This window comes from Capricornis sumatraensis, chromosome 1 (assembly GCF_032405125.1).
Source record: "Capricornis sumatraensis isolate serow.1 chromosome 1, serow.2, whole genome shotgun sequence".
Taxonomy (NCBI): Eukaryota; Metazoa; Chordata; class Mammalia; order Artiodactyla; family Bovidae; genus Capricornis; species Capricornis sumatraensis.
In genome coordinates this window covers 16,845,817-16,870,835 of record NC_091069.1, presented here as the reverse complement: position 1 = coordinate 16,870,835, position 25,019 = coordinate 16,845,817, and the positions used below count along the sequence as shown (strand labels likewise).

At 50.3% G+C, this 25,019-nt stretch overlaps 1 protein-coding gene across 1 annotated transcript in view; it reads right to left on the bottom strand.

Annotated features, from left to right (window-relative positions):
- RNF144A (ring finger protein 144A) overlaps positions 1 to 25,019 on the bottom strand; it is a 127,695-nt gene that overhangs the window by 12,628 nt on the left and 90,048 nt on the right. Inside the window, exons 3-7 of the mRNA XM_068979444.1 lie at positions 21,711 to 21,859; positions 12,317 to 12,421; positions 12,114 to 12,174; positions 3,769 to 3,976; positions 2,122 to 2,269 (exon numbers count right to left, since the gene is read on the bottom strand). Of these exons, the coding sequence (XP_068835545.1) occupies positions 2,122 to 2,269; positions 3,769 to 3,976; positions 12,114 to 12,174; positions 12,317 to 12,421; positions 21,711 to 21,848 (660 nt within the window). The 5' untranslated portion in view covers positions 21,849 to 21,859. The remainder of the gene's footprint in view (positions 1 to 2,121; positions 2,270 to 3,768; positions 3,977 to 12,113; positions 12,175 to 12,316; positions 12,422 to 21,710; positions 21,860 to 25,019) is intronic.

Below are 25,019 nucleotides of genomic sequence, written 5' to 3'. Positions count from 1 at the left end.
TATTTTTATAGGTGGCCTTTGAATTACAGACCTGTTAGCTTATTCAAGCGTCCATCTCAAACAGATGTTAATTGTCTTCTTGACAGTCTCTAGACCTGTGCATCTTGGGACAGGCAAACTTTCAAAGTTCTGCCACTTTGCACACTGTTAAGAATTCTTTCTCCTTCAACTGTGAGGCCTGAGTTGACCCTTCTCTGCAAGGATGTATAAAGCTGAATCACCTGCAATAACCTCTCAATAGGAGACTCACCCAGACATGGTGCTCTGACTGCAGATGGTCAAGATGAGAAGGAGCTGCTGTCAGACAAGTGAGCTCCCATTAAGGTAAACATGGGGCCGTTCTGGCCTCCTTTTATTCTAACTAAATCTTAATACTATTATGGGGTGGGCTGGATCCATCCAGGACACACCTTTGCTGTAAAGGACTGCTGCTGCTAAGTCGCATCAGTCATGTCCAACTCTGTGCGACCCCATAGAGGGCACAGCCCAACAGGCTCCTCTGTCCCTGGGATTCTCCAGGCAAGAATATTGGAGTGGGGTTGCCATTTCCTTCTCCAATGCATGAAAGTTAAAAGTGAAAGTGAAGTCGCTCAGTCGTGTCCGACTCTTAGTGACCCCATGGACTGTAGCCTACCAGGCTCCTCCATCCATGGGATTCTCCAGGCAAGAGTACTGGAGTGGGGTGCCATTGCCTTCTCTGGCTGTAAAGGACAGAGAAATATAAAGCCAGCCCTTTATGATATATGATTCAATAGGCTTTGACTGTCACCAACTACAGTGATTTTAATAGATGATTAGTTCTATTTGATCATGGGTGGCTCAGACGGTAAAGGATCTGCCTGCAGTGCAGGAGACCCGGGTTCAATCCCTGGGTCAGGAAGATCCCCTGGAGAAGGCAATGGAAACCCACTCCAGTATTCTGGCGTGGAGAATCCCATTCTCCAGAAGCCATAGTCCATGCGGTCACAAAGAGTCGGACATGACTAAGCCACTAACACTGTAGGAACAGATGTACAAACAAACTCTTATAAAATTGGAGTCATAATGTCATCATGTTGGCAAGATGCCCACTCCTGATACAGATGAGAAAGTGAACAGGAAGCTGGAAAAAAGTATGGTCTGCCTTAGGCCTGGGAGCTCCAGCAAAGGCAGGGACTTGGGATGGAGCGAGCCTAGCACCCCTGGCAGGATCTCCCTGTGAAACAGACAGCACAAGGTACATCTGGGAGAAGGTGGCCACATGAGGCCAGACGGCAGAGGGTCCTGTGTTCCTCGGCCCTGCAGGTGACAACTGTCACTGAAGCAACTGCTCTGTCCCTGGCATCCACGGCCCTCTCATCCTTGCTCTTCCAGGAATGGTCCCTGCGATGGACTGCTTGTGTTTCCCCCTACCCAAAACTCCTCTGGGGAAGCCCTAATGCCCAGTGTGATGGGATTTGGAAGCGGGGCCTCTGGGAGGTAACCAGGTTCAGATGAGGTCACGAGGCTGCAGCCCCCATGATGGAATTCGTATCCTTGGAGGAACAGGAAAGGGTCCAGAGGGTCCTCTCTCTGCAAGGTGAGGCCGCGGCAAGAAGGCGGCCACCTGCACACCAAGAAGATGGTTCCAAACCCGAGCCCGCCGGCACTCAGACATCCAACCCCCACATCCAAGAGATCAGCAACCAGTTTCAGCTCCCTGGTGGCGGGGATGATTCTGGTTCAAGCCTGAGCTAAGACAGCCCCACAGTCAGAAACCTAAGATGCTGAGATCTACCCACTCCTTGAAAACCGAGGCTGCGCTCTCGGAGCTCCTGCACCAATTCCCGTCTTCTGACACCACTGCATCTCAGGAACTCGTATTTTCACAGGCACAGAATAAGCACCTGACGGCGTGACTTCCATGGCCCAGGAGCGCCCCCTGGCGGCATGACTTCCATGGCCCAGGAGCGCCCCCTGACGGTGTGACTTCCATGGCCCAGGAGCACCCCCTGGCGGCATGACTTCCATGGCCCAGGAGCGCCCCCTGACGGTGTGACTTCCATGGCCCAGCAGCGCCCCCTTAGTTGCTGTGCAGCGGCTGGGCCACACCTCCTGCTCAGCCTGCCCCGTGAAGTGCCCCGCCACCCAACTGGTACTCACATCCAGGGACTCGAGGCAGTACCAGCAGAAGGCATGTTTGCAGTTCTTACACATCATCTGGGCACAGCCTTCGTCCCGCTCGATGTAGACCTTGCACTTGGGGCAGCGCTTGATGGGCGCGTCGTCCTCGTCCAGCTTGAAAGCAGAGCTGAAGCAGGAGAGACCCTGTCAGGCTGTGCTCGGAGGCTGCAGGGTGACCTGCCAGCAGGGGCCACCCCAGAATCACGAGCTCAACTAGCTAGGGGCTGAGGTTGGGTGTGCTCAGTCGTGTCCGACCCTCTAAGACCTCAGGGACTGTCAACCACCAGGCCCCTCTGTCCACGGGATTTCCCAAACAAGAATACTGGAGTGGGCTGTTATGAGGTCACTTGCTATTAAGTGAAATAAGTCAAAACCAAAGAATCTCAAACTCTGGAAAATAATCACCAAAAAAAAAGAAGAGAGAGAGAAAAAACTGAATCAGCAACTATGGGGGAAAAAATGAGCAATGTCAGCACAGATCTAAATTTAGATGTGTACAGACAAACCAAAGAAACAGGGCAGAGGCTTAGAAGGGAGGTCTAATTTTATGTCCTTATTCATATATTCATATACTTTCCAAAAGGTTAATAATACATAGTATGCTCTTTGTTATTATCAAGGAAAAAAAATGTTTAAAACACACACATGCTAATCATTTACTTAGATCTACTTGGTGTCTGTACAAAATCGTTTTCCTGAAAGGTCTGGGCAGGCCACAGAGGTGAGCGTGGACAGACTGAAGCCTGAGTTCAAGTGCAGCTCTTCTGCACACAGGCTGGGTGGCAACCTCTCTGAGCCCCAGCTTCTGGTTGGTGTGAGTTTGGCAGACGGGATTATGCATGAAGGGCACTGGGCAGGGCAAGCCTGTGTGAAGTGCCCAGTAAGTGGCAGCGAGGGTTCTATGCTGCTCACAAAATGACAACCTAGGTATGCTTCTAGGTTTAACTGTAGAAGGATACCCAGCCCATGCTGTTAAATTTTATGTCAGCTGAAAATGCAGAGTCATCTGAAGAAGTGGTTCAGATTCACCGATTATGGGGTGAATTTGCTATATTGTTATGAACTCATGGCATTTACCAAGGGGAACGTGATTCTCCACAGAACTGAGCAGATTGTGCAGAACCTAAAGCATTTATGAGTAGAGATTCACTGAAATTGAGAGCAAATTCCGGCATTTTGAATGCATTCTGAGTGTCATAGTCACTGTAAGGGTTAAATACATCATCACTTTACACGGTTATCTGAGGACCAGTGAGCTTCCAAACAATTACCCAGCTTTCCCTGGTGGCGTAGCAGTAAAGCATCCGCCTGCAACACAGGAGACCACCTGCAATGCAGGAGACGCAGGTTTGATCCCTAGATCGGGAAGATCCCCTGACAAAGGAAATGGCAACCCACTCTGGGATTCTTGCCTGGGAAACCCCATGGACAGAGGAGCCTGGCAGAATACAGTCACGGGGTCACAAGAGTCAGACACAGTGACTAAACCACCACCAACAACAAACGATTATACCCTTGGGGTCTTCCTAAGCTTGAGACTCTTGCACTGCGAGGCGTGCACCAGTTTAACAGGTTCTGTTTCATTCATTAGTACAAGGTGACCAGGAAAGACACGCTGGAAGGTACCTGGTCTCCCCGGGAAGGAAGGTGATGGGCATGGTCTCCGGGCAACCCTGGCCGGGGTGCCAGCTGGTTTTGCAGGCAGAGCAGAACTCTGTGTCACAGGCTTTGCACTGGACCAGCTGGGGGGTGTGCAGCCCCATCTCCTGGAGCTGGCACACCGCCTGGCACGTAGACGCTGGGCACCAAGTCCGACAGGGGTCCAGGAGCACCTCTGACACAGAAAAAATGGGCGAGTCAGAGTCTGCAGGACCAGGGAACTGGCGTGGCTTAGGACAGATGGACACGTCAGCACACAGCTTCTTGTATTTAAGGGAGAAAAGAAAATCAAGGTCAGACATAACATGAACTTTAGGATCTGGGACCCACCTGGGGGCCCCTTGGCCCCTCCTCCCTCCAGCCACTCCCCACTCCCCAGCCCACTCACATGGGGGAAGAGCAAACCCCCAAGTACCCCAAGAGCAAACCCCCAAGTACCCCCAGAGTCCTCAAGGCTCCAGAGCCCCATCCTGGGAACCCCACGGTCCAGCCAGTGCCTCCTGCCCCTACCTGCCTGCCCTGAGACACGGTGTTGCCACAGCAACCCATCTGAAGTCTCACAGCCTTGGACGGGATGTGCTGTGGGCACCCCAAAATGTTGGGTAAGGATGGAAGGATAAGATGAATAGGAGATGGCTGGCTCTTCTCATTGAAGGGCCCATCCGCCTACAACAGTTTCCATCCCAAATCACATCAAAGCCCTGAGCTAAGGACTGTGTGAAATTCATTCTTCGACAGCCAGTCTTCCCTCTGAAGTGGAGCCTGATTTAATGAAATTAGTGAGAAAGCTGATTTTGAAAAACAAGACCCTGTGACACTCACATGCCTTCACATCTGTGTCCACATCTCACGTTTCTTTAAATAAGGGTCCTGAGCTGCCCACACCACCACAGTGAGCCTGATGATGGGTCCCCTGGGCCCTCTGTCCAGTGTGACTGGACTCTCAGTGCTGGGCGGCAGGAGGGAGCACCCAACCGGAACCCACACAGATGCTGATGCCAGGCCAAAAGGCGAGGAGGCCAAAGGATTACAGGGTGTTTGCAAAGGCCTCCAAGTCGGCCACTGATTTGCAAGCTGTTCCCAGGGTCACTCTTGAGAAGGAACGGACTGTATTTCGCTGTGAACCTAGAAGCAATGAAAGGCTCTTCTCGGCCATGTGACTGGCCAGTGCCAGAATGGGCCGGTTCACCCACATCAGAGACGGAATGTGTAGACATTGGGACCCCCAGCAGGCTGCGGCTGTCATGGGCTGCAGGTGGGCTGGGCTGCCCCTCAACAGGCGTGTGTTTGCCACGTTCCCTGAACTGGAAGCCAGATTCAGCCCTCAAGTTCCTGTCGGGTACCAACAGACTGAAAACCACCTTATCATCTAATTCTGATGGTGAGTATTTCAGTCTTTAAAGGCCATGAGGTCTCCATCCAACTATTCAGCTCTACTTCGGAAGTACAAAAGCAGCTGTGTTGATCTGTAAAGGAGTGTTTCAATAAAACTTTATTTACAATGCCAAGCCAGGGGCCAGGCAGATTTGGCCCACCAGCCATGGTTGGCTGACTCCTACCCTATTTTAAAAAGGTGAATTAATCAATAGCACCTAGGGGCTTCCCGGGTGGCTTAGTGGGTGAAGAATCTGCCTGCAATGCAGGAGATACAGGCAGATGCAAGTTTGATCCCTGAGTCAGGAAGAGCGCCCAGAGGAGGGCATGGCAACCCACTCCAATGTTCTTGACTGAAGAATCCCATGGATAGAGGAGCCTGATGGAGTATGGTCCCTAGGGTCGCAAAGAGTTGGATAAGACTAAAGCAACTGAACGCAATCAATAGTACAAAAACTATCAAACCAGTAGGTCCAGCAGAAGGTTTAGAAGACTTGCTGATACAAAGGAACTCTGGCATCCAGGAAAATGTGATACTTTCTCATCGATGTTCATGTTAATAAGGTAAAATCTTCCTGAGGCCTCAGTGGTGAGTGAATGTGTAAAACGAAGCCTTGTCATGAGCTGAGAGTGTTTGCTTTTGTAAGACTGTTTCTGGCTGCTAGATCCGAGGAGGTGGCTTCGTGGGGAAAATGCACGCGTGTGGGGACAGCGGTCTGCGGGTTCCTGGGCTGAGAGGGCAGGAGAAAGAAGGACGGAGGGATGAACGGTACCCTGGGGCACAGGGGGTAGGGGGGAGAAAATGCTAAAGGCTGCTCCCCCAGAGCGCTGTGCCTTTTACCTGGCGGCCCTCCCCTGCCCCTATCTGGATTTCTCTACCACCAGTTCTGGCTCCGGGCTGGGTGAACCCAGACCTGCCTCACCTACATCACAGGGCCCCCACAGGCACGGCCCCTGCAAGGACGGCATTGCAGGATGTGGGTGTTCAGTCTGCAAAGACGGCAGGACGCGTGCGGATAAGCTACATCCTCCGCTGGGTCGGCTTCCTGGCTGACTTGACAGAGGGTACAATGCGGGTCCACCCGAGCCCCTAAGGGGACTGCCCAGTTCAGGACCTTCCAGTGTCCATGGTGCCCCCTTCCTGCTCTCAGCAGCCTGTGCCAAGAGGAGGCAACCAGCTTTTCCAAGGTCTCTTCCTGCCTGTCACCGTTGGGCAGCATCTCTCGGTCACTCCTCTCAGGGCCGCACATGGAGCCCTGATTATAGGATGCGGTGCGCAGCAGAGGAGACCTAGTTAGTGTTTCCATGGTAACTACTTGCATCGTGTGACTTGTGTCCTCTTGGAGCTGTGAGAGGACGCTGCCCATCCCCACGGGAGAGACTCCCTGCGGCAGGCGGAGGGCAAACACCCTGCCCCACTGAGCTGCCAGCTCAGAGCCCCCCTCTCTCAGTGCTGCTGGCACCCCCCACCCCAAGAGCACAGCCCGGCTCTGCTCTCGGACGTCTATTAAAATTCTACAAGATCCCTCTGCTGCTGGAGTCTGCCCGCTGGGTGTGCAAGATGGGACACAACCAATAGGAAGATCCACACTGGCCACCAGCACAGCTTTTCTTTCCAGGATGTGTGTATGCACACATATCGATGTCTGTCTGCCTATCTACCTATTTATCTATCCATCACATCTATGTATTTATATATACTATATATACCACATATATACTATCACATCGATATACTATACATTAGATACATTATAGCCAATATGTTATAAATATTATACACATTGTATCTAGTATGCATACATGCACATATTTGTACCTAATATATTTTCAAACAAAGCAAGAAGTATATTTTCTGGCACAAGATGAAGAAACAAATCTTAGCTCCCCTCTCCCCAAGATAGATACATAAATAAAAATAAAGTAAGTCCCTAACAGTCATACTCATCAAAAAGCCCAAGACTCTTGTAAAAGGTGTTCCTCTTTCTTAGACACGCTGTGCAGGGCAGTGGGTCCTCCGTTCCTTCTCATGCTGCTCCAGCTCCCACTGACCCGGAAATGTAAGCAAACAGTGCACCAAGGCCCAGCCAGTGTCCAAAAAGGAACTCGTGTGTAACGCCATGGGGCATGACCTTCCCGGGGAGCCTGTAGCTCCCAGCTTTGGAGATCTTACAGCTGGCAGACAGAGTGTACACAACAGACCTCCTCCCAGAACCTCCCTCTCAGCGTCCTGCTCCCCAAGGACCCTGGCTGGAAGAGTGGGGACACTCAGGTTAAAATAAGGCTCTGACGTGAGATGTACAAATGGAGGGAGTATTGGAACCGTGACCATAGCACTTTTTAGTAACTAAACATTGTCAGAAGATGATATAGACTGTCACTTTTCCACTAGTCACCATCCTCATTTGAAGGTGACTTCAAAGGGCTTCCCCGGTGGCTCAGAGGTTAAAGCGTCTGCCTGGAATGTGGGAAACCCGAGTTTGATCCCTGGGTCGGGAAGATCCCCTGGAGAAGGAAATGGCAACCCACTCCAGTACTCTTGCCTGGAGAATCCCATGGAGGGAGGAGCCTGGTAGGCTACAGTCCATGGGATCCCAAAGAGTTGGACATGACTGAGCGACTTCACTTTCACTTTTCGAAGGGAGAGAGCAAATTGAAAACTGCTTCACTGATCCCATCTAGAATTTGCTCAGTTCAGTTCAATTTAGTCACTCAGTCCAGTCCAACTTTTTGTGACCTCATGGACTGTAGCACGCCAGGCCTCCCTGTCCATCACTAACTCCCAGAGTTTACTCAAACTCATGCCCGATGAGTTGCTGATGCCATCCAACCATCTCATCCTCTGTCATCCCCTTCTCCTGCCTTCAATCTTTTCCAGTATCAGGCTCTTTTCAAATGAGTCAGTTCTTTGCATCAGGTGGCCAAAGTATTGCAGTTTCAGCTTCAGCATCAGTCCTTCCAATGAATATTCAGGATTGATCTCCTTTAGAATGGACTGGTTGGACCTCCTTGCAGTCCAAGGGACTCTCAAGAATCTTCTCCAACACCACAGTTCAAAAGCATCAATTCTTCTGCCCTTAGCTTTCTTTATAGTCCAACTCTCACATCCATACATGACTACTGGAAAAACCATAGCTTTGACTAAAAGGACCTTTGTTGGCAAAGTGATATCTCTGCTTTTTAATATGCTGTATAGTTTGGTCATAACTTTTCTTCCAAGGATCAAGCATCTTTTAATTTCATGGCTGCAGTCACCATCTGCAGTGATTTGGGGGCCCCCAAAAATAAAGTCTCTCACTGTTTCCCCATCTACTTCCCATGAGGTGATGGGACCAGATGCCATGATTGTAGTTTTCTGAATGTTGAGTTTTAAGCCGACTTTTTCACTCTCTTCTTTCACTTTCATCAAAAGGCTCTTTAGTTCTTCTTTGCTTTCTACCATAAGTGTGGTGTCATCTTCATATCTGAGGTTATTGATATTTCTCCCAGCAATCCTGATTCCAGTTTGTGCTTCATCCAGTCCAGCATTTCACATGATGGACTCTGCATATAAGTTAAATAAGCACGGTGACAATATGCAGCCTCGATGTACTCCTTTTCCTATTTGGAACCAGTTTGTTGTTCCATGTCCAGTTCTAACTGTTGCTTCCTGACCTGCATACAGATTTCGCAAGAGGTAGGTCAGGTGGTCTGGTATTTCCATCTCTTTCAGAATTTTCCACAGTTTGTTGTGATCCACACAGTCAAAGGCTTTGGCATAGTCAATAAAGCAGAAATAGATGCTTTTCTGGAAGTCTCTCACTTTTTCGATGACCCAACGGATGTTGGCAATTTGATCTCTGCATCTTTTGCCTTTTCTAAATCCAGCATGAACATCTGGAAGTTCATGGTTCACACAGTGCTGAAGCCTAGCTTGGATATTTATGAGCATTACGTTGCTAGTGTGTGAGATGTGCAATTGTGTGGTAGTTTGAGCATTCCTTGGCATTGCCTTTCTTTGGGATTGGAATGGAAAGTGATCTTTTCCAGTCCTGTGGCCACTGCTGAGTTTTCCAAATCTGCAGGCATATTGAGTGCAGCACTTTCACAGCAGCATCTTTTAGGATCTGAAATAGCTCAATAGACCACTAGCTTTGTTCATAGTGATGCTTTCTAAGGCCCACTTGACTTCGCATTCCAAGATGTCTGGCTCTAGGTGAGTGATCACACCATCATGATCATCTGGGTCATGAAGATCTTTTTTGTATAGTTCTTCTGTGTATTCTTGCCACCTCTTCTTAATATCTTCTGCTTCTGTTAGGTCCATACCATTTCTGTCCTTTATTGTGCCCATCTTTGTATGAAATTTTCCCTTGCTATCTCTAATTTTCTTGAAGAGATCTCTAGTCTTTCCCATTCTATTGCTTTCCTCTATTTCTTTGCGTTGATCACTGAGGAAGGCTTTCTTATCTCTCCTTGCTATTCTTTGGAACTCTGCATTCAAACGGGTATCTCTTTCCTTTTCCCCTATGTCTTTCGCTTCTCTTCTTTTCACAACTATTTGTAAGGCCTCCTCAGACAACCATTTTGCCTTTTTGCATTTCTTTTTCTTGGGGATGGTCTTGATCACAGCCTCCTGTACAATGTCACAAGCCTCCATCCATAGATCTTCAGGCACTCTATCAGAGCTAATCCCTTGAATCTATTTCTCACTTCCACTGTATAATCATAAGGGGATTTAGGTCATACCTGAATGGTCCAGCAGTTTTCGCTACTTTCTTCAATTTAAGTTGAATTTGGCAATAAGGAGTTCATGATCTGAGCCACAGTTAGCTCCTGGTCCTGTTTTTGCTGACTGTATAGAGCTTCTCCATCTTTGGCTGCAAAAGTATAATCAGTCTGATTTCAGTGTTGACCATCTGGTGATGTCCATGTATAGAATCTTCTCTTGTGTTGTTGGAAGAGGGTGCTTGCTGTGACCAGTCCATTTGCTCAGTGACTGGTTATAATTAATAGCCATGTTTCAGGTCTAACATTTTCATATTCCATTCAGACAGCCCTCTGGTCCTATTAAGTCTGAGTCCTTTTTTTATTTTTTTGGTGCTTTGAACACAACGCTAGCAAAATATTCTAAAGTGATCGTTTTGAGAGATATTTTTTTAACTTAAGTCAAGTTGGGTTCATTACTATGCAAAAGAAAAAAAAAATCTTCTTTGACTAAGCCAAAGTACAGAAGAAATAACAACAGTTAAAATTATTAGGTAGGAACATTTACCCAGCTGCATTTTAAAATTCAATGTCACAGAAAGTTCATTTTCTTCTAACCCAAATAACTGCCAGTTTCTGTCAAGATTCCCTCTGGAAAATGTTTTCAGAAGAGGCTCACAGCCTCAGAAATCCAAATTTATAGCTCTACATACCAACTTTTGTGTCATATGGCCATATATTTAAGCTATAAACTGCCCCAAACCAAAGAATATATGGCATTTCAATAAAGAAGCTCTTGAAAACAAGTTTCAACGTTATCAGAACTCCTGTATGATATTTTTTAGGTTGGCCACACATTACCTTTTCTTTTTCTTTTTGCCTTGAAAAGTGAGTCTCAAGAGGAAATGCAGCTATCTTTAGCATTTCTTAAAAAAAAAAAAAGGAGAAAAAAACTTTCCACATTCAGCTAAACAAGTGTCTCTGGACACACTGCTCTGGTCTATTCCGCATTCCATTCCCATCCTGACAGTGTTTTCCTGTAAACACGAAGCCCGGGGGTGTGCTCATCTCTCATGAACGCCCGATTCAGGAGATCACTAAGAACCCATCCAGGAAGAGTGGGGAGCAGACAGCAGTTGCTCAATAACCCATCCGGAAATTACAGAATCCAGATACAGCATCTCCACTATAAAGTCTTACATACAGAACATTGTCTACACATGTCTGTTATTCTGCTTCTTTTCAGATGAGCCCAAGATCCAGAAGAGATATGAAAACAAGATCAAACAAAATCCACAGAATAATACCATCTTATGAATCCGGCATGGGGCTTCCCTGGTGGCTCAGACAAGTAAAGAATCTGCCTGCAATGTGGAAGATCTGGGTTCAATGCCTAGGCTGGGAAGATCCCCTGGAGAAGGGAATGGCGACCCACTCCAGTATTCTTGCCTGGAGAATCCCATGGACAGAGGAGCCTGGAGGGCTACAGTCCATGGGGTCGTAAAGAGTCGGACATAACTGAGCGACTAACACACACACACGGACATGGCGCATTTCAGATAGCAATGACAAAGATCCACCAGAAAATCAATGTGCCTTAACACTGAAGCAGCCTGGCTGCAGCCAGGAGGAGAGGGTGGGACCCTGCAGGGGCGAGGGGGGGACCTGGTCCATGCCTTTCCACCCACCAGAGACGGAAACCAGGGCACATTAGTTAGCCTCTGCGGGTGTCAGCTAACAGGCTGTAAGGCTTAGTGAGACAAGACCCCAGCACCTACTGGCCCCATCGGCGTGCAGTAGACAGTGTGGGCAACAGACCTGTGGTCAGGGTGGTGACCATCACCATTCCACCCTGTCCGACCTCGGGACTTCCTTCCAAGGATTCCTATCATTTAAATTCTGTGACGGCCTAAGAATTACTCCTCAGACTGTTAGGCCTTAACCTGGCTGGAGAATAACGCTCCATGAGGGTTTCTTTAAACCACCCCCATAATCCCAGATCCCTAGAAGCAAGCTGTTCCATGGATCTTTCCTGCTACCAACTAGACCCCCCCCCAATAGAGGCCATTCAACTGTGAGCTCTGCAGAAAACTCAAATGACAGCCAAGCTTCAGAAGGCTAATTTACATCAGTGTTTTCACGTGTACTGCATCCAATGATGCAGAGTGGCACCCACCCGAAGCACTCCCCCCAGTTTATACACCGGATTCAGTCACAGGAGTTGTAAGTGTCTGCAACACCGAGGCACCTACCTCTTTCGAACTGTAGCTTTTTGTATCTTTGCATAATTTCAGCCGCCACCATGCACTCAATCTAAGGGAAGAAACAGAAGAAAAAGGAGTCTAACCATTTGAGGGCTAGCACACAATGCCAGGTCATCCTGGACAGAGCCTGGGACCCCCGACTCACTGGGGAGCCCCCGCACGTGCACCCCGATTTCCCCAGCCATACGTGCCTCGTTCTCCTGCAGGTGGCCCTGTTTGGGGCAGGCAGCATCTGGACAGCTAATCGCAGTTTCTAATCCTTCTTTGATCAAGAGCTCCACATACTGTTTCAGGCACTGAAAAAAACAAAACACAGAGAAGTATCTGTAAACATCTTCCTTAAGGCTGAAGGAGCAGTGATGCATTTAAAAAAAAAAAAAAGAAAGAAAGAAAAATCAAGCGCATTGTTCCAGTACAGTTTTTTTTGTAGTTTTGCCCTGTAGTCCATGGCAACGACCAAATTAGAGGTTATATTCACTCGACAAATATTTGTGGGATACCTCTGCTGCACCAGGGCTGAGGATGCGGTTGGGTCCCTGTGCCCGACCTCGGCAAACACCACGCCAGTATGCTCGGTGGGAGGAGCGGGGAGGCAAGGGAGGCTGGGGACCCATACTCCTCAAACACACACCAGACATCAGGGTTCTGCTCAGTCCCCTGTATGCTACTGTTTCACGTGACACTTAGAATGTTATCTAAGGAAAGATATGACCACGCCGTCAATCGGGTGTGAAAACTGAGACTCAAACAAGGAACTGCCAGCTTCCCCAGACAGCAAGGGCAGAGCCCAGACTCCAGCACAGCCTCACCTGCCTCTTGGCCGCCCCTGCGCCCCCACCGAGAACCCAGGTCAAGCTGCCCACCCTCCTTCAGTGACCTCTCACGCAACGGTCAATGACTGGCTGCCACTCCCCACCCCTCGACTTGGCCATCTGGCTGAACATCCGAAGTAAGTCAGAAAAGTAAGTAGGAGACACAACCCAGAGTTCACGCCAAGGTGAAGCGGCCTTTCCCAGGGCCGGTCCACTCCTGCATCACTGTCTGCCGGTCTTGAAAATCCAATGCTCCCTGAAAAGCACTTTTTAAACAAAAAGTAGAAGAAAAGTGATGGTCTTCTCTAGGCAAGGTCACTGCCCGATGTGACTGAGACAGACATTAAAGGACTTACATCAGATGACATCAGAACTCAAAGAGGATAAGAAACCAGACCTCTCAGTGATGGGAACACAAAGTGAAATGTCTCAGCAGCATCTCCAAGTCCACTTCCTGTCATAGCCCAGGCTGCAGAGCTGCAGAGACACCTGGAACCCGGGTCCCTCCAGGCAGAGCTGAGGATCGGTCTCACGATGGGCTCGGGCCACAGCTCTCTGGACAAGAGACCAGAGATGCCCATCCTGCTGGGCTTCTGAGACGGTAAGAAAGAAAGTGTGGAAAGTCACCTGGCGTGATTCCTGATACACACACCAGCTAAGTAAGAGTGGTGGCTGTTATCTGATGCATGTGTATCTTGGTAATTGGTGTCTTACAGTCATAGGTGTAAAATATCACAACCTTAGCAGCAAGATCATTCTTTTACTTTTTTATAATTAAGTCTGTCTAAATCGAGTCTCTGGGGGACACTAGAATGCCATAAAGTGATAAAACGCTGAAAACTCTCACAATATTGTGCAAAGAAGTACAATGTGCAGAGAAGGCAATGGCATCCCACTCCGGTATTCTTGCCTGAAAAATCCCATGGACGGAGGTGCCTGGTAGGCTGTAGTCCATGAGGTTGCTAAGAGTCGGACACGACTGAGCGACTTCCCTTTCACTTTTCACTTTCATGCATTGGAGAAGGAAATGGCAACCCATTCCAGTGTTCTTGCCTGGAGAATCCCAGGGACAGGGGAGCCTGGTGGGCTGCCGTCTACGGGGTCACACAGAGTCGGACACGACTGAAGCGACTTAGCAGTAGCAGCAAATCGAGTCTCTGGGGGACACTAGAATGCCATAATGTGATAAAACTCTCACAATATTGTGCAGAGAAGTACACAATGAGGGGTAGCTGACAAAATGCAACAGTTAAAGCTGGTGTGATAGGTACACTCAGGGGACATTTCTGTGCAAGGACATCGCTGTGCAAGGACTTGCATGTATCAACAAGCAGTGCATCACACCTGCGGAGGGCTGCCTGGTGGGTGAACATTCTATGCCACCAGCAGGCTCTGCACAATCTGCAAAATAACTGTTTCTGGAAGCATCTATTTGCACACTATATAAAAGGGATGGCGACTTCCCTGGCGGCTCAGTGGAGAAGAACGCAAAGACCTATGCAGGAGACACCAGTCTGATTCCTGATCTGGGAAGACCCCACGTGCCACAGAGCAGCTAAGCCAGCAAGCCACACTCCTGAGCTTGTGCTCTAGAGGCCAAAGCCCACGCACCCTATGGCCGTGCTCCACGACAACAGAAGTGACCACAGGAAGAAGCTGGGACATCACAACTAGAGAAAAGCTTGCGCAGCAACAAAGACTCAGCACAGCTAAAAATCAATTAATTAGTTAAGTTGAAAAAAAAAATACACAAAGACTAGCAGAGCATGAAAGCCCCTTTAAAGGAGAGAGCAGTGAGGATCTGTATCTGACCAAGCATCCATGGAAAACAAGACCAGTCTTCTTCCAGATAGAAACCGGGCCATGACTCACAAGCTGTGTTTTTCAATCTAATAGCAAAAAGATGTCTTGAAATGAGCACCCGAAAATGCCACAGAAACCTCGGTGAAAATAAACATACAGGACAGAGGCAGACACTGATGTATTCCCGACTATTGTATTAATTACAGCTCTTCTTAACCGAAGGCCTCAAGACTCCAAGTTAATCACCACCTGTGTTAGCCAACTAAACAAACAAGACTCTTAGGAGGTGTTAATCGCTCCCCTTAGACAGAGGAGAGAACAAAGCTCAGGGAAGTCAGAAACAGGACAAAGTCGGGGTCTGTAAGTGGAGGAGCTTGGCTCAAACCCATGTGTGCCTGACTCCGAAGAGGGGGCGGTTTTGTTTTTTAAATTCTGGCCTCCTTCCTCCCCAGTCAAGAATTCTTCCATAAGCAATCATTTCTTACTTGTTTTCTGTTACCTCGTGTAAGTTTTCTAATGAGTACAAAGAATCGTATGCATTTCAGACCCGCAAAGTCTGAGTCACCCCAGAGCGTGTCTCTATGTGTCCCTGATGCTTGGGTGCTGAGACCCTCCAGGACATCAAGACCCCCAGTTTAGTTCAGTCGCTCAGTCATGTCCAACTCTTTGCAACCCCATGAACTGCAGCATGCCAGGCTTCCCTGTCCATCAAGAACTCCAAGCCTCCCGGCAAAGACGCACCATGCTGAGGTTTCAGGGTGTGTGGGGGGTCACCCACCCTGGGGAGGGGGGTCAGGAAGGTAGCAGAGATGGAAAGCTGGCCAGAGGGACAAGGCCTCTCAGGAAAGGGCCGTCCACTGCACAAAGCACAGGAGGGTCCAGGAGCGGTGAGGCAGAGTATGGAGAGCTGCAGAAAGTTCCAGACTGTTCATTCTCCACTTTCTCAGCCAACCCTTTGAAACCCGGGTCCAAAGATGCAGAGCGGGGGCTACCGATCTGCTGGGATCCCCGTTGCTTCGGAATCCTTCGCAAACAGAAGGGGCCGCAGAGAGATGGCTGCCTGGTGCGGAGTCTGCAACAAGCCTGAACTTGGTCTGTTTTCTCCCTGGGAGGCCTGTCGGCTACTGATGATGCTAACAGCAGGGAGAAACCCCCAGAAGCAGTGCTCAAAGGTGCCTGAGTGGCTTCTGCTTATCAGGGATCCGTGTTTACAAATGGCCCACACAGGCAGATCTGAACGGCAGCCATGGGACTCCCGTGGACCGGGTTCAGGCAAGACCCTGGGACCACTGCCCTGGTGGGAATGCCAGTGAACCGTCGTGCCAGATGTGAGCCTGCACCCCTCTGAGGCCCCTGGCCCCCCACAGTGTGGAAGGAAACAAACCCCGAGGACAAAAAAGGATGCTTCAGCGGCTAGGTGCCTGCCCATGTACCATGAGTTCTGCCCAGCCCCCCACAGCCTCACTCAGGGAGGGTCTGCTTACCCCCTCCTCTGCTAGGAGGCAGGCTCTTTGAAACCCAGGCTGTTTATCCTCCCAGGCCCTGGGCCTGATGGAGTGCTGCTGAAAAGCAGGGCCTTAACAACTCGGCAGGAGAGACAGAGGCTGACAGCGAGGGGAGTGAGTGGTCCGCACACAGACCAAGCCAACACCTCCACAGACGTGAACATGGACACGCATCCCTGCAGAGGAGGGGAGACCTGGGGTACGGACCTCAGGTCACTGTCAGAGAGCTAGCTGGATGGGCACCCCGGGCCCCTTGGCGGGCGAGGAGGGCAGACACTTCCTACAGGGCTGTCCTCAGGCAGCTGGAGCCACCACCCAGCACGGCGGGCGAGACAAGGATGCTTCATGCAAACCCCTCGTCCAACTGCTGCCAGGGGCTGGAAACTGGAGCAGACCACCCAGCAAGCCCCGCCGTGTATGTTCTGGCAGCAACACCACTCCAGGCTGCAGGGATTGACTTCACCTAAACCAGGGACTCCAAGAGATGAAGGCTGCTTTTGTATTAACAAAATTTTTAGAGGGAAAAAAAAATCAAATTTACTTTCTACTGAGAAAAAAAAAAAAAAAAAAACACCAAAAACCTCTCATCTACGTGTACTCTCGGTCCAGTGGTCTTGCCAAACCACCAGCAAGCTGTCTCCTGGACTCACCTCCTCTGAGTTCTCTGACCCCTTGGGTGCTGAAGCCCAGGTAGGCCCCACAGTTGGGGGGCACTGGGTAATGTCAATGCTCAGCCCGCCGTATGTCCCCTGGGCCTTTCCCTCAGGGTCCCTCAGGGTTTCTAAGAGTCAAAACCCAGTCAACCACTGGATGGGGAAAATGGCTTTCCATGCAGGCAGTGTCCATGTTGGAAGGACACACAGAGAAGGTCTCAGTAATACCAGTTCCTGCCACTCTGACCCTGTTAGCCTGCACCCACCAGCCTCTCTCTGTCCACATGGACGTCTTCCCACTAAAACCCTGCCAGTCTACCAGTCCAGACTGGGGTGCCCATCCTTTCCATGGGCCCCCCAACCAACCTGCAGCCTGGTGTCCACGCACGGCTGACCCCACAGGCAGCTGGGGCAGACGCGACCCCTTCTGAGGCCCTGTCACCCCACAATGCCCCCACCCTTGTGGGAGAGCGTGTGACCACAGGTGCAGAGAAAGACACAGGCTGAGCCCGTCTGATGGGCTCTCCTTCAAGAGCACGGAGTCGACAGTTCTTAGCTGCGAGTCTGTCACTTGCTGGGATTTTCCAGGTCGATTAAACCAGCAGGCACTGAGCACCCGCTTCTCCGGAGGGCGCCATGGGGAGCTGTGATGGTGGCCGTCCCCGCCTCACTACAACAAGCGCAAAGAGGCAGACCGGCCGGCCCGAGGTGTGGATGCTGCTCACTCAGTATCGCCACCCAGAGAGGAAGTTGTCCATCCCAGGGCTGGGTCCGCCCTCGGCACAGAAGCTCCAGGAGACGGTGCACAGGTGTGACAGCACGTGGAGTCGAGAAACAGGGCAGGTGGTCCGGGGGGACTACGAAGCCTGGGGGCGGGGGGGATGCGAAAGCGCCCCAGAGCTGAGCCGAGTGGCAGGTGTCATCTATGGAGGCCGTGGGCTCCAGGGTGCCCAGAGTCGATCCATATCACCAAAAGATGTATAAGAACCTGGTCTCCAAGTGTGAAGATGAACCTGACGGGGCAGGATGACCAGTCCCAATCAGGGCACCAGGACGGCCCTGGCCATGGGTAGGGAACCGGACCCAGCCTTCGCCCAGCCTGCAGCTACACCAGGATCTGAAAAGCCAGCCATCAAACGTGGACCTGCCTTGGGAAGCCCTGCCGGTGCGGTCACACGCCTGCTGATAAAAACGCAGGATGCCCTTTGTTCTGGAAAGAACTGCCCTGTTCTAAGAACTGGGCCATGGCCACAAGGACCCAGAGGACGGGAGATGCCTGACCCCAGGGGCCAGTCTCAGGGTGACACTGGGAGGTGACCAGGAGGCAATAGTGGGGATGTTCTATGGATGACTCAGGCCAGCTCTGATGACCCGGGAGCACTCTGGCACCGAGCCAGGCCTTCCCCTTGCTCCCCCAGCCTCACAGAAGAACATGAAGCTGAAGCTACTCCTTCTGCTCATCCGCAGAGACCAAAGCCTGTCCGACGCTGCCCGTCCCCAGTGTGCTGGCCGAGAGGTGGAGCTCCTAGAGGGTAGGCGCCATCCGCCCCCCTGCCTCCGCAAGGAGGGTGCTCTCCTCGGGCTTCTGACAAAGCTGCAGGAGAAGCCCTACATGCAGGACACGGTCTGTCTGCTCCAGAGTCGTGCAGGATCAAGAATGAGCATGTTATCCGACTACATCTTCATCATGAAGACCTCCCGGGGGAAGGGAAGACAGGAGGGGTTGTGAGGAAGTGAAGCTGCTCGGTCGGGTCCGACTCTTTGAGATGCTTTGGACTGTAGCCCACCAGGCTCCTCTGCCTATGAAATTTCCCAGGCAAGAGTATTGGAGCGGGTTGCCATTTCCTCCTCCAGGGGATCTTCCTGACCCAGGGATCAACCCCAGATCTCCCACATGGCGGACAGATGCTTTGCCATCTGAGCCACAGGTAGGAGGGGTTAACATACAATAATTCAGGGAGCTGCAAGTTAAATCAACAGTTGTCCCTCCTGTGGATTTCTGGGGCTTCCTCTGTGTTCTCGGGCACCCAGAGTGTCCCAGGGTGGGTACAGAGAGGGACCCGGCACATGGTGCTCAGCAAATCCACCAAACCGTGATGGTCATCTGAGTGCATCTTTTAGGACAGATGTTCCCCGGGACGCATGGCTGGGGAAAGCTGCTCTTTTGGATTCTTGCAGTTCTAACCCTGAACTCAGAAATGAGCTGAAGGGGTTAAGGGCCTGCAGACGGCCTGCCATGGAGCAGCTCCTCCACACATGTGCCCTGAGCCTCGGGGAGAACTCCGTTCATCTCCATTACACGGGTGAGGCCCACAAGGACGGCGGAGTCGGAAACAGCCTGCATTTTAGGGCGCTGATGCCCGAGCGCAGTTCCAGGCTTTCTCTGGACCCTCTTCCTCCTCGAGGTCAATCTTCTTCTTCTAACCCAAAGCCTGTAATTTTCTGATCATTTTTTTTATCTTAAGAGAGCCTTCTCTTCATTCTTCTCTTCTCAGGTCTGTCCCCAAGAAAAAGACACAGGCACTTCTGCTGGTGGGGGCCCTGGGGCCTCCATGAGGGGATGGGGCCTTCCCCCACCCCCCAGGCTGTGGGCACACAGGTGTTTCCTGTGCTTCAAGCCACACGGAGCTGCAAACCCAAGCAGGCCTGGTCTCAACATCTTAATTTCTAATAAACGGTTGTGGAAAAAAAAAAAAATCACAACCATCCCCTGTTTCTTAGTGCTCCCAGCAAGCCCCCTGTGAGAAAACAGTGCTCTTTTCCTCTGTTCACAAGCTCTGACTTAAATTAAGTATCTGATCTGAATTAGAGCTGCTATCCGGTAGAAATAGGAAACTAAAACGACAAGGACAACAAATGAAAGGCGGGGTGAAACCACGGCCGGGTGAACGAGCGACCTTACAGAGGAGAGCTGTGGTCTCGGGAGGCCCTCCCCGCGATGGCATACTGGGGGCGACAGGGAGTGGCTGGGAGCTTGCTCCCAGGCACAGCTGCACAGGGAAGCCAGCCAGTTAGCTGAGGCTGGAAAACTTCCCTTCAGGCAAGAAAAGAGGCGATTTTGCATAAAGGGGATTCTTTAATCCAGCCAGACACGGCTGGACCATTCCAGTTCACCCTTCAGAAATGAAAATGCTCTGTGTTCTTCTTGGGCTGGAGGTCTGTCTGTCCATCCACCTCCCCCTGGGCCCTCTGCCTCCCATCCTTCCCCAGCTCAGAAAATGCCCCAAAACAGCTTCTTGTGCTCCAGGTTGAATTTCCTTTCCTGGGGCGTCAGTGAGGCAACATTGCTTGGCCACCAAGCACGTAGCTGAGGCCGACTCTCTGCGGTTCAATTCATCTATCAGCATGATTAGATAGCATCATCGACTCAATGGACATGAATCTGAGCAAAGCCTGGCATGCTGAGGTCTGTGAGGTTGCAGAGAGTGGGACACGACTGGGCGCCTGAACAACAGCAGTCACGGGTCCTGCTGTAAACCAGGTATTTGGGGGCAGAACTGTGCCCTCAAGAAGGCAGGGTCTAGCATAAAAGGAAGCTGGACACACAGACTTAAATGACTGCAACCTCCGTCTCCTTATCCGTAAAATGTAGATGATGCTACCAAATGAGCCTACATTTCAAGAGATCTTGATCTTGACCTTGGTCTTGTCTTTCAAGATCAAGAGACAAACAGAGCAAGGGGCAGGAAGGGAGAAGCCTCTGGGGAGGCAGCTGTGAGGGGACAGAAACTAACCAGGACATCTGAGCAACACACAGGCAGGCCGTCTGGAGAGTTTACTTGTAACAGAAACTTTTTTAGTTGTTCACAGTTTAAAGAAAAATATTTTTTCTGGACTTTTTTAAATTTTGGAATTCCTTGAATGGGAAAAAAATAAAATGCAATGAGACAAACTGAAAATAAATCCTACACCCGCACTTTCCTTTTCTGATGACTAAAATGTTGGGTCTGAGTGAGGCCTGATGGGAACAGAAGGCCTGCAGCCCTTAAATCCCGTACAGCCTTTGGCTCAAAATGATGCTGGCGGCATCTTCAGGAGATCCAGGTGTGATTTCAACACTCTCACGGGAGGGGAGTTTGGGGGAGAATGGATGCACGTGCATGTATGGATGGGCTGCTTTGCGGTGCACTGAAACTATTCATAGAGGCTCCCCTGATGGCTCAGCGGGGAAAGAATCCACCGACAATGCAGGAGACATGGATTCGATTTCTGGGTCAGGAAGATCCCCTGGAGAAGAAAACAGCAACCCACTCCAGTGTTCCTGTCTGAAAAATCCCATGCACAGAGGGGCTACATTCCAAAGAGTCGCAAAGAGTCAGACACGAGTGAGTGACTAAGCATACTGACATGTCTAACTATCACAACATTGTTAAGACTATACATCAATATAAAACCAAAAAAAAAAAAAAAATACATCCTCTTCAGTTTAGCGCTAAGGCAGTGCCAGGGGACACACAGAGCCAACTCTGCTGTGGGCACACTCGCCAGGATGGCACCCCGACCATCTCAGGCACACCACTGTTTAATTAAATCGGACGCAAGCTATGGTGAAGGTTTCTTTTCCAGAAAGGAGCGTGCACACCACGGCAGGGTTTCTCAGCTGCGTTCCCAGCTCCCAGGCCTCTGTGTAACTGGCCACTTCTGCACCACGGGCACCTGCAAAGGAACCTGCCTGGGGAGCCCGATGAACTCAGAAGAGAACCCTTCCAATAAAACTGCATAATGGTGAGTGACCCTGCATGCTGTCTCTAAAACAAAAGCAGAAGGCTTATCCCGAAATCCTTTTAAGCCGGCGTTCCCGGCGAGACCAACCAGGGTGCAGAAGACGCACTGGCACTGGGCGATGGTCGTCATCTGCTCCACGGGGTACTCCCCCAGGCACAGCTTGCAGGACACCAGTGGGTCCAGGGCCAAGTCCCAGGACGGCCGGCACGCGCGCGCGGCGCTCATGGCAGAGCAGTCTGAAACGAGAGAAGCACAGGCCATCAGATCTGCGTGGCCTCCACAGAACCCGGGCAGGGCCACTCCTGGCTGAACCTGGGGCCCCGGGGCTGGCCGAGTGACCGCTGAGGGGCCAGAGTTTCATAGGCCTCATCGGGTCCTCCAAGAAGTTTTAGCCAGAGGCCCCTGACCTGGTCTGTGGGTGATGCTCCTCTCCTGTATTGATGGTAATATGCCTTTCCCATATTGATGGTAATATACCTTCCCCATATTGATAGTAATATTCCTTCCCTGTACTGATGGTAATATTCCTTTCCTGTATTGATGGTAATATACCTTCCCCGTATCGATGGTAATATTCCTTCCCCGTATGGATGGTAATATTCCTTTCCTGTATTGATGGTAATATACCTTCCCCGTATCGATGGTAATATTCCTTCCCCGTATTGATGGTAATATTCCTTCCCCGTATCGATGGTAATATACCTTCCCCGTTATCGATGGTAATATTCCTTTCTCGTATTGATGGTAATATACCTTCCCCGTATCGATGGTAATATTCCTTCCCCGTATTGATGGTAATATACCTTCCCCGTATCGATGGTAATATTCCTTCCCCGTATCGATGGTAATATTCCTTCCCTGTATTGATGGTAATATTCCTTTCCCGTATTGATGGTAATATACCTTCCCCGTATTGATGGTAATATTCCTTCCCCGTATTGATGGTAATATTCCTTCCCCATATTGATAGTAATATTCCTTCCCTGTATTGATGGTAGTATTCCTTTCTCGTATTGATAGTAATATTCCTTTCCCATATTGATAGCAATATTTCTTCCCCGTATTGATGGGTAACGAGGGATCCACCCACCCCCATCCTTCCTTCCATCCCTCCGATGGGTCTTGAGGAAGACACAACCCCACCAATCAAGCACCCAGCCCAGGAGGGCAGGACCTCAGCAAGTAAGCGAGAGAAGCTTTTGTTGATCAGGTCAAGCTGTTGACCTGATCAGGTCAAAATAGCTGTTGATCAGGTCACGCTGTTTTCTGCTGTAGGAACACCACAGGGAAGCCAGTGTGTGAAGCTCTGGCCTCAGTGCTCTGTGTCTTCCAGGTGGACGGTCTTCCCACACCGTCTCTGTCCTCACTGCCCAGGTGTCAACTGACCTTCCAGAAACATGCACCACTGCCTCCTAAGAAAATCCTGGAAGACTGTCTAAACTGTGAGCTTCAGGGAGGCGGGACCTTGGGCAGGCTTGTTCACTTCTGTGGGTCAAGTGCATCCCGCAGTGTCTTGGGTGAAGTGGACATTACACAGAGCCATGGATGAACAGCCCTCACCTCCCCAGCCTCCCCAACATTCCCCGGCCATGTCCCCCCTGGTCTGTGCTCCCCTGACAGTATGCGTCTTCCTATTACTATGTTCACACACTGATCTCCACTGTCTGTGGCTCGAGGGGGCAGAGAAAGGGTCAGCCTCCAGCTCTCAGCTCAGCTCTGACCCACGTGGCCTCCATAACTGTCTGCTGATGAATCAGATGCTTGCATCCAGGGATGTGCCTTCTCCCATCCTGCCCCTGGCACTGGATTTAAGCCTTAAAGACATTTATTTTGCACCTGCGTTGGTAAGTATGTGCTTTATTCTACCAGCACCCCTTGCTCCCCAAATTCAGAACTGGGAAATATTCATATAAATTTCACATAAAATTCCTGGCCATCTGAACTCTTACCACTTGCTATCCTAATCTCAGGACCTAAATTGATTTAGACAGCGGGCATCCTTTCCTACGGAACCTCACTGTCTGAACTGAGGAATGAAAAGGTTTGGAGAGCAAGCTACATCTGCATTGCCCCCAGTCTGTGAGGTCGTGAAAAGAGGGTTTGTCTCATTCAACTCCATACATACGGCAGAAGACTGTTTACATGTGTGCGTGCTAAGTTGCATCAGTCGTGTCTGACTCTTTGCAACCCCATAGACTGTAGCCCACCAAGCTCCTCTGTTCATGGGATTCTCCAGGCAAGAATACTGGAGTGGGCTGTCATTTCCCTTCTGCAGAGGATCTTCCTGATCCAGGGATCGAACCCGCATCTTTTGTGTCTCCTGCATTGGCAGCTGAGTTCTTTACCACTAGGGCCACCTGGGAAGCCCAGAAGACTGTGTACATAGTGACAAAGATACAACACATCAAGGGGAAGAAAAGAAGACAGAACAGCACCAACCCATGACCAGAATGTACACAAGACGGCTCTCGGATCTTAGAAAGTCTCGAAGATACATGAGAGAGTTCTCCACCTTGGGGTATTCAGTTTCAACTCAAGAACATTCTCTGCCAAATAAAAAGCTAACTGATAACACAAGGGAGAGTTTAGGATTACGTGTGAAATCAGTGCTCAGGAACTTCAGAAAAACTAGCAACCAGCCTGGGTTAGAATTCTCAGAAGAGGAGAACTTTGCAGGGGAGAGGTTTGAGTTTTAAGGGGAAGTTGCATTTCCTATAGTTGTGAAAAGGGGGTGGATATCAAAATAGGAGAGAGAAGCGTCTGAGCATCTTTCACCAGACAACAGAGATGACCCCACAGGGACTCTATGCTTCCAGGGCCAACAGAACACCCATAGCTATAGGGTGCTGGGTTACCTGACCTCAGTCTGCCCATCTGTGTGATGGCGCCATAATCTCCATCTCCCAGGGCTGGTGCAGCATTAGGAGAGACCGTATGAAAGGCCTGGCACACCTGGCAAGGCTCAGTAAACCCCCTCTGCCTTCCCCTGCGATGCCTCATGTAGTCACAGCTCATCCGCCTGTGAGAAACACTGATGACCCCGGTCCTTCCTACAGTCGGGGCCTGGATGTGGCCACCACCCGTGTGAGTCATTCTCAAGGTCACAGTGTGTGCACGTGTGTGTATGTTCAGTCACTCAGCCACGTCTGACTTTTGCAATCCGATAAACTGTGGCCCGCCAGACTCCTCTGTCCATGGGAGTTTCAAGGGAGGAATACTGGAGTGGGTTGCCATTTACCCCTCCATAAGACTGACAGCTTATGGTGAACGAGGTCAGATTTGTGATCCCCGAAGAAGAAGATTTAGATTCAGGACCAGGGACCAGGCTTGATCACTCAAGAGCTTTTATGTAGCAGAGTTTTATTAAAGTGAAAGATGACAGAGAAAGCTTCTGAC